The sequence below is a fragment of the Coffea eugenioides genome, chromosome 6 (assembly GCF_003713205.1).
Source record: "Coffea eugenioides isolate CCC68of chromosome 6, Ceug_1.0, whole genome shotgun sequence".
In the NCBI taxonomy this organism is placed as follows: Eukaryota; Viridiplantae; Streptophyta; class Magnoliopsida; order Gentianales; family Rubiaceae; genus Coffea; species Coffea eugenioides.
Genome location: NC_040040.1, coordinates 18,466,798 through 18,483,442, shown reverse-complemented (window position 1 = coordinate 18,483,442; position 16,645 = coordinate 18,466,798). Strand labels below are relative to the sequence as shown.

The window sequence follows — 16,645 nt, the reverse complement described above, 5'->3', positions numbered from 1 at the left end:
GAGATTAAGAAAAAAAAAAGGGTTGCATACCGGTATTGAATTACTGGCATCAAAATGTACTTTTAAGACCGAAATATTACTAATTTGCTCCCTTTCTGAGATACAATTGGATACAATTTGATTTTTTTTAGAAATCTGTCCTTAGAATTTATAATTTATTCTTTAGCACAAAGAGCAATAATTAGATTCGACAACCATGTGACGATGATGGAGTGTGTTTTTAAAATTTTTTTTTCAAAAAAAAAAAAGGTTGTGAATAATTTCTTTCCGATTGAACCGCTTTTGGCAAAGGTTACCAAATCTAACTCTGATTTTTTCTCAAAAGTGGAATCAACTCAGGACGACAAATGCTGCTGACTGCACTGCATTGCGAGTCTTCCAAATTAAAATGCCTGTATCACATTGCTTTTAACAATCCGTGTGAAAGATACAGATTGGAAAGACACTACTGGCTTGACTCCATTTTAAGTGCGAGTCTTTCAATCCAGACTACTTAATCAGGGCGGGCGGCGGGCTTACTTTTCATCTATCTTATCTTAATAGTACTATAGCATCGATGGATGTTGTATGCAGCGGAGTTGTTCTTCTCATGATACTGCCTATTGCACCAGTTGCAGTAGCAGCAGCAAAGGAGTCTGCTGTGAATTTATTGGAAGCTGAAGCACTGCGCAAGAGTGGCTGGTGGGGAGACAGTAGTGCTACTGCAACAAACATCTCTGCCCACTGCCAGTGGCCTGGTATCGTTTGCAACGATGCTGGTAGTGTTACCGAAATACTACCACCGTATGACTACAAAATTGGAGATAAGCTGAGAAATTTAAGCTTCTCTTCTTTTCCGAACCTGGTTAGACTGGATCTCAGTGGAAATGGTCTATACGGAGCCATCCCACATCAAATAGGTGCACTCTCCAAACTCACCTATCTCAATTTGTCTTCCAACAGATTTCAAGGTGAGCTTCCATCTTCTCTGATAAACCTTACGCAACTAGCACATCTCAATGTTTCTTTCAACTGGATTGACAGCTTAATTCCTCCGGGTATCGGTAAATTGACAAATTTGGTTACTCTAGACTTGAGCCACAATTCTTTTGGGGGTCGCATCCCTCCAACTCTTGGCCAATTGTCCAATTTAACTTTCCTCGACCTCAGTAATAATATCCTCAGTGGAACAATTCCTTCAGCTCTTTTTAATTTGACAAATCTTTTCCGGCTATACATTCACTCGAATCCCTCAATGGGAGGATTTCTCCCAAAAGAAATAGGAAATTTGAAGAGTTTAGTTGAATTAGACTTGAGTTACAGTGGATTTTCTGGCAGTATCCCTCCAACTCTTGGACAATTGTCCAACCTTGACTCTCTTGACCTTAGCAATAATCACTTCAATGGAACAATTCCTTCAGTTCTTTTTAATTTGACAAATCTTTCCCGACTATACATTCACTCGAATCCCTCAATGGGAGGATTTCTCCCTAAAGAAATAGGAAATTTGAAGAGTTTAATTGAATTAGACATCAGTGGCCTTAATCTCTCAGGTGTCCTTCCTTCAGCTCTTTGCGGCCTAACCAAACTAGTATCTCTTTCAGGTGCTGAGAATCAAATTTATGGTTCCATTCCCTCTGAAATAGGAAATTTGAAATATTTGGAATATCTCGATCTTGGGTCCAACCGGCTGACTGGTCAAATCCCTCCCACCCTTGGCAATATGAATACTCTAGTTAATTTGGACCTCTCTTCTAATCACATAAGTGGTTCCATTCCCTCTGAAATAGGAAATTTGAAAATTTTGGAACATCTTGTCCTTAGGTCCAACCGACTGACTGGTCAAATCCCTCCGACCCTTGGCAATCTGACTACTCTAGTTAATTTGAACCTCTCTTCTAACCACATAAGTGGTTTCATACCTCTTCAACTTTCCGTTATACCTTCTCTAAAATTTCTAGATCTTTCCTCAAACCAACTTAGAGGTCCGATTCCATTTACATTAAATTTCTACACCTGGTCTAGCTTGATGCGTTTATATCTACAAAACAACTCTTTGAGTGATATTTTTCCATGGAAAATTCTAGATCTCCCTTTGTTACAGACAGTGGACTTAAGTCGTAACCGCATTAGCGGAAAGATACCAACCCAATCCGAGTGGTACCTTTCGACTTTGGATCTTTCCCACAATATTCTCTCTGGCACTGTCCCCTCGTCTCTTCTGCTACTGGAGGATGTCGACCTGTCCTATAATGCTTTGGAAGGTGAACTTCTGTGTGAGCTTGTCATTCAGTTTGGTTCAGAAAGATTTGTCGGCAATCCAGACTTGCATTACACTTCCACTCTTTGTGGTGCATCTCCTCCTGTTATGAAAAATCACAGACATCACCCCCCATACTACATCATAGGTCTTGGCGTGTCCTTGTTGGCGTTCTCATTAATTGGCGGAATAGTGCTCTATATCTTCGGCAAAACCAAAGTCAAGAAAGTGGAAATTGAGCTGATGGACAATAAACATGGAGACATTTTTAGAATTTGGAACTACGATGGAAATATGGCTTATGAAAACATAATTAAAGCAACCAATGATTTTGATGTCAGTTATTGCATCGGGACAGGGGGTTATGGCTCTGTATACAGAGCACGGTTGCCAAGTGGGAAAGTAGTGGCTTTGAAAAAGCTTCACCGTTTGGAAGGCGAGAATCCAAATTTTGACAAGAGCTTTAGGAATGAAGCCGACATGCTATCTAAAATCAGGCACAGGAACATTGTAAAGCTCTTCGGATTCTGCCTGCACAAGCGATGCATGTTTCTGATTTATGAGTATATGGACAGAGGAAGCTTGTTTTGTATCTTGAGAGATGAAACCGAAGCTGTGGAGCTGGATTGGATTAAAAGAGTGAATTTGATCAAGGGCATTGCCAGTGCATTATCCTACTTGCATTACGATTGTGATCCGCCAATCATTCACAGGGACGTATCAAGCAACAACATTCTTTTGAATTCACAGCTCGAAGCAACTCTTTCTGACTTCGGAACTGCGAGGATTTTGGAACTTGATTCATCAAATCAAACAGTCATTGCAGGCACCTTTGGCTACATGGCACCAGGTAGGTTACCTTGCTATCCTAGATCACTTTCTTCTTTTCACCTTGTTTTCCATATTTTCTTGATGCACATATTAGGCTTAACTTTCAAGGACAGAAAAGAAAAAAATTCTTCCAACTGAAACGATTAATTTTTTTTTTGGAATAGTAAGTCTAGAGTTGTCCCATTTGAGATTAACTTTATTTGTATCCAAATATATACTTACTTGTCAATGCAGAGCTAGCCTATACCATGGTGGTCACTGAAAAGTCCGATGTGTATAGCTTTGGAGTTGTGGTGCTGGAAACGCTGTTTGGAGAGCATCCACAAGATTTCCTTTCTTGCATATCATCACAACCCAATGAACCAATAATGCTGAAGGACCTTCTAGATGCCCGTCTGCCCCCTCCGACTAACCCTTTGGTCGTTCGAAATGTGGTTCTCTCGACAGCGTTAGCCCTGGATTGCGTCAACGCAAACCCGAAATGTCGACCAACAATGCAGCAAGTGGTGAACCGATTTGAAGTGGGCAGGCGAGAATCAACTAGGCCTTTGCACACCATTGCTGTGAATCAGCTTGTTAGTCCACCAGTACTTTCACTGCCTGACCAAACCTGCGCAGATGGGACGAGTAGCTTAAGCACCATAAATGAATTCCATGTGGATATCTCTACGACTCTGCCATTATCCAATTTTTCTATCCATGTTTCTACCTAAACAGAATAAGATCGTGCTTTGCAAAATGGAAACTTGGCCAAGCACTAAGATTGCTGCTACATACTGCCATTTGGTGTGCTAATGACAAAAAAAAGGTGTACTAATTAATGAACAAGTAGTTTAAGCACCATGAATGACTTTCATGTGGATATCTCTACCATATCCAATTTTTCTATCGATGTTTCTACCTACCTATAATATTTATAGCGAAGGAGAATTTACTACTTGTCTTTATTTATGTAGGTGAATTCTAGGCAGAGCAACACTTACCAATCTAAGAATTTGCAATTCCAAGTCTAGATTTAAAGAAATATTGGTTTAAGGATTCAAATCTACAAAACTCATGCCAAAAATGATAGGATCAGGTCAATCCAAAGTTGTATTTAAAAAAAAAAAATTGCATAAATTCTAGCTTGCAAAACCTATAGGGATAATTTCAGAAACCTCCTTTGAGATTTTTGACAATTGCAGAGACCTCCCTTCAAGATTATTAAATTACACCTACCTCCCTTGCTTTTACTATTTATGTAACAATATAGGCCCAAAAGGTTATATTTTTTCTCAAAAATTCTAAACTACCCCTTTTGTACAAAAATAAAACAAATTTTATTTTGCCAATTGCTTTATTTCATATTTCAACCAAACCCACCGTACTAACAAACTAACCTAACAAATAGTCTAATTCCAAATTCTAAACCCAAGTAATTCTATCATCATAGTCATAAAATTGTTTCTCCCTAAGCATGCATTCAACTTTGAAGATTCGTTCCATTCTTAAAAAATATTCTCACCATATGGTTACATGGAATGGTCAAACTCACAATCAACTATTCATATATTTGCATAATCTTTAACATAGGATGCCATGGTTTGGTTCCGTATAAGTGGTTTAACTCCTACTACATGAGCCACATTGTGGTCCTGAAGAAAATCCTTAGGGAAGATTTAGGTATGGATGGGATTAATTAAGTTTAAGAAAAGGAAAGGCATCATTATGACTATAGAGATCTTCAAAAAATTCATTTTGCCAAAAATCAAAATTCTATTTGCAATTAATCACACCCCAAACTTCAAATCCAATGCCCACACTTTCTCAAAACAAAATAATCTAGCCTACTATTAAATCTCCAAACATGTTAACGTTTTAAATACAGAGAAGAAACTCTATCTTCATAACGAAACCACAACCAACAATTGTCAAGCATAAAAAGAAATATAAATGTACTTATTGACATCTTAAAAAGTTTTTTCGATGGATGATAGACAAATTAGCAAATTTATCAATTTCAAACGCTCTAAGTAGAATCTCTCGTAATTATGGCCAAATAATTGACGGCATGATACCAAAAATAACCAAAAAATTATTTGTTTACATTGCAAACACAATTTTCAACACACTTTTTTTTATTTTTTCAATTACCTTTTTATCTCACATACATCACATCACAAAAAGTGTTACAATAATTATTTCAAAAAATATTTCAAATAATCTCCTATCCAAACACTCTTATATTAGCATAAGTTTACAATGTGTTATAGATTTTCAGAATAACTAAATGTCTACAATGAGTGGACAACTTTATTCAATGTTAAAGTAATTTAAAGAAGGATTATCTGCAATTTGTTTTTAATTGTAATAATTATAAGGTCATCTAATGGTATAAAATAACATAATTATTAAAACTATGCACAAAATTTGTACAAAAGTGCACAATAACTAATTATGCATTGAGTATTAGATGCATATTTTCATATATGCAATAAGCAGATAATGTATACACAGTTTAACTATCAAATGAATGTTTAGCTAACTTGTAATTCATAAGGTTAAGAAAAGTTTAATGTTAAGTGCACAATATTTGTTAGAAAGAAAATAAAAATAGCATTGTATAATATATTTTATTTTAATGTTGCATTGCAGAAATGATGGTGATAACTGTATAAACTTTTAAAACTTTTGGGAGGCAATTGTGGGGTTAGTGGAAATATTACCAAATTTCAACGGGTGCAAAAGTGAGGCAACAATAGAAAACCTTTTAATAGGCTATTCTGAAAATTCGATTTTGGTAGGTTGCTTGGTTGGTTTTTCCCATATTTTGCTAAGTGGATAATTCATCTTTTCGCCACGTGGCAAAATAAATTACAAAGAAAATTGTGTTTTTTATTTTTTTATGGATTTTATTTTTGTCTTTTTTTCTTTGCAGCCAATCTATTAATTACTTAGCTTATATAAGTTTGTATGTTTGTACCTTGTTTATTTTTTTTTTGTCAATCAACTCACGTTTTTTCTTTTTTAATCCTCTTCAAGCACGTTTTCTATTTTTATTATTGATTTGATCATTCATCAGTATTAATTTGGACAAATTATGCCACGTTAATGTCGAGGTAATAGTATCTATTTTCTCTCTTTACCTTCCTGTCTAATAATTCCTTTTTTCTTCTAATAATTCTTATTCTAATAATAGTGTTATTTATTAGATTTCCTAAAATTATTTCATCATTAGTCTTTTCTTATCTACAACATATATGTCTTACATATTTCATAAGGAAGTTCTTGATTGATGGTCAAGTCAAGTGTTCTCCAATTTTCTTATCAATCAACCATGAATCTCTCTTAATGAATTTCCTTAATTAATTGACCCAGAGTTAAATATTTACACCTTTTAACCATCTACTTTTTCAACATCATATAGCTATCTATGTATATGACATGATACTGATGATATTGAATAGCTGAATATATATGATATATGAATTGATAGGTATAATTATGGTATGTTTCATCATTTTTCTTAACAAACTCAAATAATTACTTTTTCTTTTATCCCTTTGATAGGGTGTAAAAATGTAGTATATTTAAATGTATAAGTTGCTAGTTAATCATGTTATTTGAACTTTATCTTAAGTAGAAACTACTTAGTTTTGCTCTTATCTTGTTCTAATAGGTGAAAACTCAATTGGAGAGAAAATGGACTTAAAACGTGGCGCAAAGAAGCAATGAAAGAGGAAAAAGTTAAGAGAAAGGGAATTGGAAGGATTGACATATTTCATTGTTTTGGCGATAACTTGAACTACACAAATCGGATTGAGATGATTCTTGATTCAATTTGAAGCTAAGAGAGAATGCTTTTGGACATTACAATTTGGTTCACATGTTATCATAGTCAAAAATTCAAATTACGGAAGTATATTTGTGTTGTGATACTCTTATGACCAGGTCTTAGTATTTTAGACATATATAAGCATCCGGATTCCAAATCACTTGATTCTTGCAGCATTGGAAAGCTAAGTGAAATATCTACAACTTTCATGTTTTGATCAAGAGTTGATTCGGCCTTATTGATGGTGATCTGGGCTTCAAAGGTGATCTATGTACAGATTCATACCGATCTGTAGATGGATCCATGACCGGTGCTGCATATCACCAAGGAATTCCCGCCAAACATCTTCAAATTCTTTGGTGTTTTGAGATTTGTCCAATGACTAGCTCCAGAGATTGGTCCAATGACTATCATCGGAAAAATGCTCGAAAACGTGATTTTTCAACTCTAATAAAACTTATTCCTGCCTTGTTTAGGATACATCTTCAAGAAACTATAAATAAAGGTTCTTTATGTCGTTTTGAGAGAGAAAACATTAGGTTAGCATTAGTTCATCGTTTTTACATCTTCTTTTCTTGAGAAATCAAGAAGAAAGAGTTGAAGAATCAAAGAAGAAGAGCAAAACGGACATCGAAGTAAGGGAAATTGAGAAGCTTTCTTTACTTTTATCTTTTTATTTATATCTTTTCTTTAAATTCTTGGTTTTAATTATGAATATGTTGAATTAAATTATATCTAGGGTTACGGTTTTGTGAAGGAGTTTTGGATTATTTATCTTAGTTAAAATCTTAACTTTTGCCTTGATTTAATTATATATTTGTGATTGGCCACCATATATATGCTCTTAGGATTTGTATTGAACCGAGAAGGGATATACAACCGTGCACTAGATAGATAAACATACTTAGTCTAATCACGAGAACAGGTTAGGGTTTGTATGATACACTTATATCACCAAAGTTCTTAAAGGGTTTAATTAAATGCTTGTGATTTCAAAAGAAACGTAGGGTTTAATTAGGGATACTTTAGATATATTGAGAGATAATCTAAAATACAATTGTGTGATGCATTCATGGTTTGTTAAGAAATTAACTGGATAATTAATTCCAACTTTAGATCAAAACCTGAAACCCTAGTTTCTGCCAATTGTTTTCTCACCTTTATTATTAGATTTGATTATCTATTTTCTTCTTGAATTAGTTAAAAATAAATCCTTTGAAGTTTATTATTTGTCTAGAATAATTAAAGTAGAGAAAATTAACTCGTTCTCGTAGGTTCAATCCTGCAATACTCTAGGTGATTTATTACTACGATCGACCCTGTGCGCTTACAGGAATTTGTCAATCACCCTATAAAGTAAAGGGAAACATTATTTGCACTCTATTTTTTGTTATTTGCACTTCCACCATTTGTTTTATCATACAATCTAATAAATGAAAAATATATGATTAAAATGATAGTGGGAGTATGATTAAAAAACATAGGAGTGCAAATAACATTACATGTAAGTAAATTATATTTATGTTTCTTTTTAACATCAAAATTTTCCTTTTTGACATTCGATATACACTCTCCATCCTATTAAAAATGTCATAACTTTTCATTTTGGAATGTCCTAAAATGTTTGTCATCATATCAAAATGAAAGTTCCTTTTGATCTCTTTGTTCAATGTTATCCCCACTATTATCTATATTTCATATTAAATTTAAATTTAGAATTTGAATTTTTGAGGATAATTTTAGAAACAAAACCATTAACATCATCATCACGCCACTATTTTTAAAAGTTTGAATACAAATAATTTGTGACGGAGGCAGTACGTAACTCTTAATTTTTTTCCTTTTTATCTCAAAATGAAACTATAAGTTCAATGTTAATACTTTTTTCTTTTTTTTCCATTTCAAAACAAACCTGTAAGATCACTCTTAAATTTTACTCTTTTATCATCTCAAAACAAAACTTTATGGTCACTCTTAACTTTTTCTCTTTTATCATCTCAAAACAAAACTTTGTGATCACTCTTAATTTTTTTTCTCCTTTTCATCTCAAAACAAAACTTTGGGTAAGTTTTCAATTAATTTTCTTTCCTAATTTGAGTGGCGTGGTTTTGGTCATCATTGGTGCATTACATCATAAATATAATTCGATAATTTCATACAATTAGCCTTTGAATTAGTTATTCATACCACAAACCACCACACATACACTCGTATGTATTCATTCCAAATGTGTTAGTTTTACAATTCTTAGGATATAATTCCTAGGTATGTTTTGATCCACAATATTATTAAAAAGTCTTTCAACATACTAGATGCAGTCCAGTTAAAGAAACAGTTAAGAACTAATTTAAATAAAAGTCAAACTATACAAGAGTATTTTGTTTAATAGGTTTGGTCAACGAGTGTCCTAGAGCATGCGTTATTAGTTATTTTGAGTGTTAGCTATTAATATTTTAGCAAAAGTGTAATTAGTTCGGAAGAGTGATGTGTGTATTCATACTGTAAATTAGGTGCGATTTAAGTGTTTTCATGAGTTTCAGCACTCATTAAAAAATCCTTAACACAGTAATCCTTGAGAGTGCAACTCCCTTTAAATTATCGGAAGGAAAAGGAAAAAACAAAGCCTGGCAAGAAACAAAAAAGTCTTCAACGTGTTTAAGCACCGCAGAAAAGTCTTCTACGAAAATTTGCACAACAATTGCAGTGAACTTGACCCTCAAATGTGAAATCAAATCAAGGCCAGAAAGAACACATTACAAGTCTTCCCTGGTCCCCTAAGACGCAGATTGGAAAGACCTTGACTTAGACTTTAAATGCAGAGCTTTAAAATTCATGCTACCTCAGAGTACTTATCAGGAGGCCTATATTTCATATATCTAACATCGATGGAGGTTGCATGCAGCATAGTTGTTCTTCTCCTGATATCGGCTACTGCACAAGCAGCAGGAGCAGCAAGAAAGCCTGCTCTTGGTTACACCGAATACAGCGTAATAGGTCTTAGCATATTTTTTGTGGTTTACTCACTGATCGGTGGATTACTATGTTTAATCCTCTGCAAAACTAAGGTCAAGAAAGTGGAATCTGAGCCCATAGACAACAAACATGGAGACGTTTTCAGAATGTTGAACTATGATGGACATATGGCTTATGAAGACATAATAAAAGCAACAAGAGGTTTTGATGTCAGTTATTGCATTGGGAGAGGGAATTATGGCAGTGTGTACAAAGTGCAATTGCCAAGTGGGAAAGTAGTGGCTGTGAAAAAGCTTCACCATTTGGAAGGCAAGAATCCAAATTATGATAAGAGCTTTAGGAATGAAGCCCGCATGCTATCCAGAATCCGGCATCGAAACATTGTAAAGCTCTTTGGATTCTGCCTGCACCAGAGATCCATGTTTTTGATTTATGAGTATATGGACAAAGGAAGCTTGTTTTGTATCTTGAGAGATGAAATTCAAGCTGTGGAGCTGTTGTTTTGTCAGAGCCGCAAGCTTTGACTTGTGGCATAATTTTTTCATTTCCTTCTCATCCCACATCGGAGCCTGCTGAAGAGAAGTCGGCTACTCGAGGCCTATAAATAGAAGGGTCCATTGAAGGATTTAACTTGCACCACTTAAGAGAGTTATATGGGCTATTAGCTTCTTGAGTCATTTAGCCCATTTAGTCAAATATTTTAGGCTCTCTTATTTTGAGTTTAGGAATATTTTCTAAACTCTTTTGTAAGTGCCTATTGGCCTAGGAACCACTTTCCTACGGTCTTTTGTATTTCTTCTTCATAGTAGAAATATTGCTCCTCCCTCGCCCGTGGACGTAGGTCAATTTGACCGAACCACGTAAATCTTCTGTGTCTTTTATTTGCTTTGTTATCCGTCTTTATATGGTCGGTTTTACCGCCTAATTATTATATGGCTGGTATCTACCGCCTATCTATTATATGGTCGGTTATACCGCCTACTTTGTGCTAACTTGAGTTTGTCTATTCCTGGCCCGGTCCTAACAAACTGGTATCAGAGCTGGTTGTTATATTTTGCAAGACAGGTTCATCTGGTGGGGTCCGTCCATCCTGTGGGGCCCACTCATCCTGTGGGGTCCGTTTATCTGTGGGGCCCACTCATCCTGTGGGGTCCGTTTATCCGTGGGGCCCGCTCACCTTGTGGGGTCCGTTCATCCCCGTGGGGCCCGCTTATCTCGTGGGGTCCGCTAACCCTGTGGGGCCCGCTCACGCGACTTGCATATTTGTTTGGCCAGTTTTTTGAGACAAACTTCACGTTACAGATTTTGTGGCAACAATGACGATAACAAAGACGGTTGTCGAGAAATTCGACAGGAATGTCAACTTCGGAATGTGGCAGCTCAAGATGGAGGCCATTCTTGTTCAAGACGGAGTTGATCTAGCGATTTACGGAATCGAGAACAAACCAGAAGAAGTCAAGGATGCGGATTTCGCCGATATGGATAAGAAGGCCAGATCCAGCATAATCTTAAACCTCTCCGATGAGGTATTGCGTGAGGTAGCAACGGAGACTTCGGCCAAGGCTATGTGGGATAAATTAAAAGCCTTGTATATGAAGAAGACAGTCGAAAATCGGCTATATTTGAAGCAGAGTTTGTACATGCTTCGGATGTCTGAAGGTACATCTATACTCTCCCATCTTGATAAATTTGATTCCATTATTATGGATTTGGGGAATATAGATTCGAAAATTGATGATGAAGATCAAGCCCTATTACTTTTGTGTTCCCTTCCCCAGTCTTTTAAGCATTTCCGCGATACTATGATTTATGGAAAGGAAACAATTTCGTATCGGGAAATTAAATCTGCATTAAAATCTAAAGAGCAGATAGATAGGGATATTACTGGGGAAACTAGTGGGAGTCAAGCCGATGGCTTGTTTGTTCGGGGTAGATCTGAAAAGAGAAACACAGAAAATAGAAGTAGATCCAAATCCAGACATAAAAATGTGGTGTGCAATTATTGTAAAAAGAAGGGCCATGTTATCTCTGATTGCTTTAAATTGAAAAATAAAGAAAAGCAAAAAGGGAAATTTGTTGAGAAAAATACTGAATCCGCTGAGGCTAGTATAGCAGCTGATGAGAATGATGGAACTATTTTCTGTGCAACGGAAAATAATTTTAGGTCTAACAATGAGTGGATTTTAGATTCGGGTTGTTCATATCATATGTGTCCCAATAGGGACTGGTTTTCAACATATGAATCAACTGAAGGTGGAGTTGTCTTAATGGGCAACAACGCTGTTTGTAAAGTTGTTGGCAAAGGCACAATCCGGATTAAAATGTACGATGGTATTGTGAGGACGCTCACAGATGTTAGACATGTTCCAGATTTGAAGAAAAATCTCATCTCTTTGGGCACTCTTGAGTCTATCGGGTGCAGGTATTCAGGTGGAGACGGAGTTCTCAAAATCACTCGAGGAGCTCTTGTTGTTATGAAGGCACACAGATCTGGTACTTTGTATATTTTGCAGGGATCTACTGTTACAGGTGCTGCTGCTGTTTCAACATCATCTTTGTCAGATACAGACATCACCAAATTATGGCATATGCGTTTGGGGCACATGAGCGAAAAAGGCTTAGGCATACTAAGCAAAAGGGGACTTCTTTGTGGTCAAAGTACCGGGCCATTAGAATTCTGTGAACATTGTATTTTTGGGAAGCAGAAAAGAGTCAGCTTCAGTTCACCAGCAATTCACAAGACAAAAGGTACTCTCGATTACATTCATTCAGATCTATGGGGTCCTTCTCGTGCTCCTTCTAAAGGTGGTGCCAGGTACATGTTGACTTTCATTGATGATTATTCAAGGAAAGTTTGGGTATATTTTCTTAAGCATAAAAATGATGTTTTCCTAACTTTCAAGCAATGGAAAGTTTTGATTGAGAAACAAACAGGAAAGCATATTAAGCGGTTGAGAACAGATAATGGCATGGAATTTTGTGGAGGTGAATTTAATGAATTCTGCAATAATGAAGGAATTGTTCGGCATCACACCGTCAGGATGACGCCTCAACAAAATGGTGTGGCTGAACGTATGAACAGAACGCTTTTGGAGAGAGCAAGATGTATGATCTCCAATGCAGGGTTGACAAACGACTTTTGGGCAGAGGCGATCAATATGGCCTGTTATATTGTCAACCGTTCTCCTTCTGCATCTCTTGATTTCAAAACTCCTGAGGAAGTTTGGTCAGGTACTCCTGCTGATTACTCCAATTTAAAAGTTTTTGGCTGTCCAGCATACATGCACGTGAATGATGGAAAATTGGAGCCTAGGGCTAAAAAGTGCATTTTTCTTGGGTATGCTTTTGGGGTGAAAGGATACAGATTATGGTGTCCTGATCCCAAATCTCCAAAATTTGTGATCAGTAGAGATGTTACTTTTGATGAATTGTCTATGTTATCTTCCAAGAAGGAGTCTTCCAGTCCTTGTACTACTGATAGTACACAGAAGCAGGTGGAGCTTGATATTGGCAGTTCTGGTCCTTCTCAGACCAAATCTTCTATTCAACAAATGCCAGTAGATGCACCTGAGTCTACTGTGGAAGATAGTTCAGAAGAAGAGGAATATTCCATAGCCAGAGATAGACAAAGGAGAGACATTCGACCACCACAAAGATATGCAAATTTAGTTGCATATGCTTTGTCTATTGCAGAAGAAACTGATGCAGTTGGTGAGCCTTCCACCTATTCAGAAGCAGTTTCTTGTGATGATTCTGCAAAGTGGTTGATTGCGATGAATGAAGAAATTGAATCTCTTCATCGTAATGAAACTTGGGTTCTTGTAAAGCCGCCGTCAGCTAAGAAAATTGTTGGATGCAAATGGGTCTTCAAGAAGAAGGAAGGTATTCCAGGGGTTGAAGATGCAAGATATAAAGCACGATTGGTTGCAAAGGGCTATAGTCAGGTACAAGGTGTTGATTTTAATGATATATTCTCACCTGTTGTTAAACATAGCTCTATTCGTGTTTTGCTTGCTTTAGTAGCCATGTATAATTTGGAGTTAGAGCAGCTTGATGTTAAGACAGCTTTCTTACATGGCGAACTTGAAGAACAAATTTATATGAAACAACCCCAGGGTTTTGAGATTGAAGGTAAGGAAGACCATGTTTGCTTATTGAAGAAATCCTTATATGGATTGAAGCAGTCTCCAAGACAATGGTATAAAAGGTTTGATTCCTTTATGTTGGGTCATGGTTATTTGAGGAGCATGTATGATAGTTGTGTTTACTTCCGGAAGTTAAATGATGGTTCTTTCATTTATTTGCTGCTTTATGTTGATGACATGCTCATTGCTGCCAAGAATTTGTCAGAAATTCACACTTTGAAACTGCAGTTAAATAGTGAATTTGAAATGAAAGATTTGGGAGCAGCTAAGAAAATTCTTGGCATGGATATCAAGAGAGATCGAGGAGTAGGGAAGTTATTCTTGACCCAGAAAAATTACCTTGAGAAAGTTTTGGAGCGTTTTGGCATGAAAGATGCTAAACCAGTATCTACTCCTCTTGCTAGCCATTTTCGGCTATCTGCTGCTCAATCACCAAAATCAGATGAAGAGGAAGATTATATGGCACAGGTTCCTTATTCCAGTGCAGTCGGCAGTATTATGTATGCAATGGTTTGTACTCGTCCAGATATTGCACAAGCAGTCAGTGTTGTTAGCAGATATATGTCTTGCCCTGGTAAAGCACATTGGCAGGCTGTGAAGTGGATTCTCAGATACTTGCGAGGTACTTCAAATGCATGTTTGGAGTTTGGAAGAAATAATAACACTTTGGTTGGTTTTGTAGACTCAGACTATGCTGGGGATCTTGACAGGAGAAGATCACTTTCAGGCTATGTATTTTGCATTGGCGGTTGTGCTGTTAGTTGGAAAGCTACTCTACAACCTGTCGTAGCTTTGTCTACTACTGAAGCAGAATATATGGCTGTGACCGAGGCAATCAAAGAAGCCTTGTGGTTGAAGAGTTTATTTAGCGAGCTAAGTCTATATCAAGGTGTTATTGATATTCACTGTGATAGTCAAAGTGCCATACACTTGACTAAAGATCAGATGTATCATGAGAGGACGAAACACATTGATGTGAAGTATCACTTCATTCGGGATATCATTGCTGAGGGAAAAGTCCTTATTCAGAAAATCAATACTAAGGACAATCCAGCCGATATGTTTACGAAACCTCTTCCAGTTTACAAGTTCAAGCAGTGCTTGGATTTGGTTGGTGTTCATTATTGGTGATTTAAGCCCATTGGGGCTTATGTGAAGAAGGTGGAGCAGTTTTTGGGTGGAATCCAAAATTATGCCAAGGTGGAGATTTGTTGTTTTGTCAGAGCCGCAAGCTTTGACTTGTGGCATAATTTTTCATTTCCTTCTCATCCCACATCGGAGCCTGCTGAAGAGAAGCCGGCTACTCGAGGCCTATAAATAGAAGGGTCCATTGAAGGATTTAACTTGCACCACTTAAGAGAGTTATATGGGCTATTAGCTTCTTGAGTCATTTAGCCCATTTAGTCAAATATTTTAGGCTCTCTTATTTTGAGTTTAGGAATATTTTCTAAACTCTTTTGTAAGTGCCTATTGGCCTAGGAACCACTTTCCTACGGTCTTTTGTATTTCTTCTTTATAGTAGAAATATTGCTCCTCCCTCGCCCGTGGACGTAGGTCAATTTGACCGAACCACGTAAATCTTCTGTGTCTTTTATTTGCTTTGTTATCCGTCTTTATATGGTCGGTTTTATCGCCTAATTATTATATGGCTGGTATCTACCGCCTATCTATTATATGGTCGGTTATACCGCCTACTTTGTGCTAACTTGAGTTTGTCTATTCCTGGCCCGGTCCTAACAGGAGCTAGATTGGATTAAGAGATTGAACTTGATAAATGGCATTGCCAATGCATTGTCCTACTTGCATCATGATTGTGATCCACCAATCATTCACAGGGATGTATCAAGCAACAACATTCTTTTGAATTCACAGCTTAAAGCAACTCTATCTGACTTTGGAACTGCAAAGATTTTGAAACCTGATTCCTCGAATCAGACAGTAATTGCAGGCACCTATGGTTACATTGCACCGGGTATTTACCTTCTTATTCCTATAACACTTTCTTTTTTTCGCCTTGTTTCTGTTATTTTATCTCTGCACGTATCAGGTTTAACTTCTACCAGAAAGAAAAAAGCAAAAAAGACCTGTAACTACATATTATTGTTTTGCTGAACAGCAAGGTGTAGTACACGATGTATGGCTTAAATTTTCGAATATTGAAAGGATTGCAATTCGATTACTAGCTAGGTTTGGCAGCCTAGGATTGTCCAGCTGAGAATAACTTTATTTTATCCGCTACTTGTCAATGCAGAGCTAGCCTATTCCATGGTGGTCACTGAAAAGTCCGATGTGTATAGCTTTGGCGTTGTGGTGCTGGAAACGCTGTTTGGAAAGCATCCACAAGATTTCCTTTACTCCTTTTCATCACAACCCAATGAACCAACAATGCTGAAAGATCTTCTTGATGCCCGTCTGCCCCCTCCGACTAACCCTTTGGTGGTTCGAAATGTGGTTCTCGCAACAGCGTTAGCCCTGGATTGCATCAACGCAAACCCGAAATGTCGACCAACAATGCAGCAAGTGGTGAACCGATTTGAAGAGAGCAGGCGAGAATCAACTAGGCCTTTGCACACCATTGCTGTGAATCAGCTTGTTAGTCCACCATTGCTTTCACTGCCTGACCAAACCTACACAGTAGTTTAA

At 36.8% G+C, this 16,645-nt stretch overlaps 4 protein-coding genes across 4 annotated transcripts; all 4 read left to right on the top strand.

Moving 5' to 3' along the window:
- The first annotated feature begins 556 nt into the window (after positions 1-556).
- LOC113773750 (probable leucine-rich repeat receptor-like protein kinase At1g35710) lies at positions 557-1,562 on the top strand. Its single transcript, XM_027318367.1, has 2 exons — positions 557-1,399; positions 1,533-1,562. Exons 1-2 carry the CDS (start codon positions 557-559, stop codon positions 1,560-1,562), a joined length of 873 nt encoding a protein of 290 aa, XP_027174168.1.
- A 20-nt stretch (positions 1,563-1,582) lies between these two features.
- Positions 1,583-4,004, top strand: LOC113775326 (MDIS1-interacting receptor like kinase 2-like). The gene is made up of 2 exons (XM_027320153.1): positions 1,583-3,089; positions 3,305-4,004. The coding sequence occupies exons 1-2, from the start codon at positions 1,703-1,705 to the stop codon at positions 3,781-3,783; spliced, it is 1,866 nt and encodes a 621-aa protein (XP_027175954.1). The 5' UTR covers positions 1,583-1,702; the 3' UTR covers positions 3,784-4,004.
- Positions 4,005-9,769: 5,765 nt separating this feature from the next.
- LOC113775328 (MDIS1-interacting receptor like kinase 2-like) lies at positions 9,770-10,543 on the top strand. The gene has a single exon (XM_027320155.1). It carries the CDS (start codon positions 9,770-9,772, stop codon positions 10,379-10,381), a length of 612 nt encoding a protein of 203 aa, XP_027175956.1. The 3' UTR covers positions 10,382-10,543.
- A 684-nt stretch (positions 10,544-11,227) lies between these two features.
- LOC113773749 (LRR receptor kinase SERK2-like) lies at positions 11,228-16,645 on the top strand. Its single transcript, XM_027318366.1, has 5 exons — positions 11,228-11,383; positions 12,371-12,672; positions 13,339-13,516; positions 15,743-15,974; positions 16,254-16,645. The coding sequence occupies exons 1-5, from the start codon at positions 11,228-11,230 to the stop codon at positions 16,643-16,645; spliced, it is 1,260 nt and encodes a 419-aa protein (XP_027174167.1).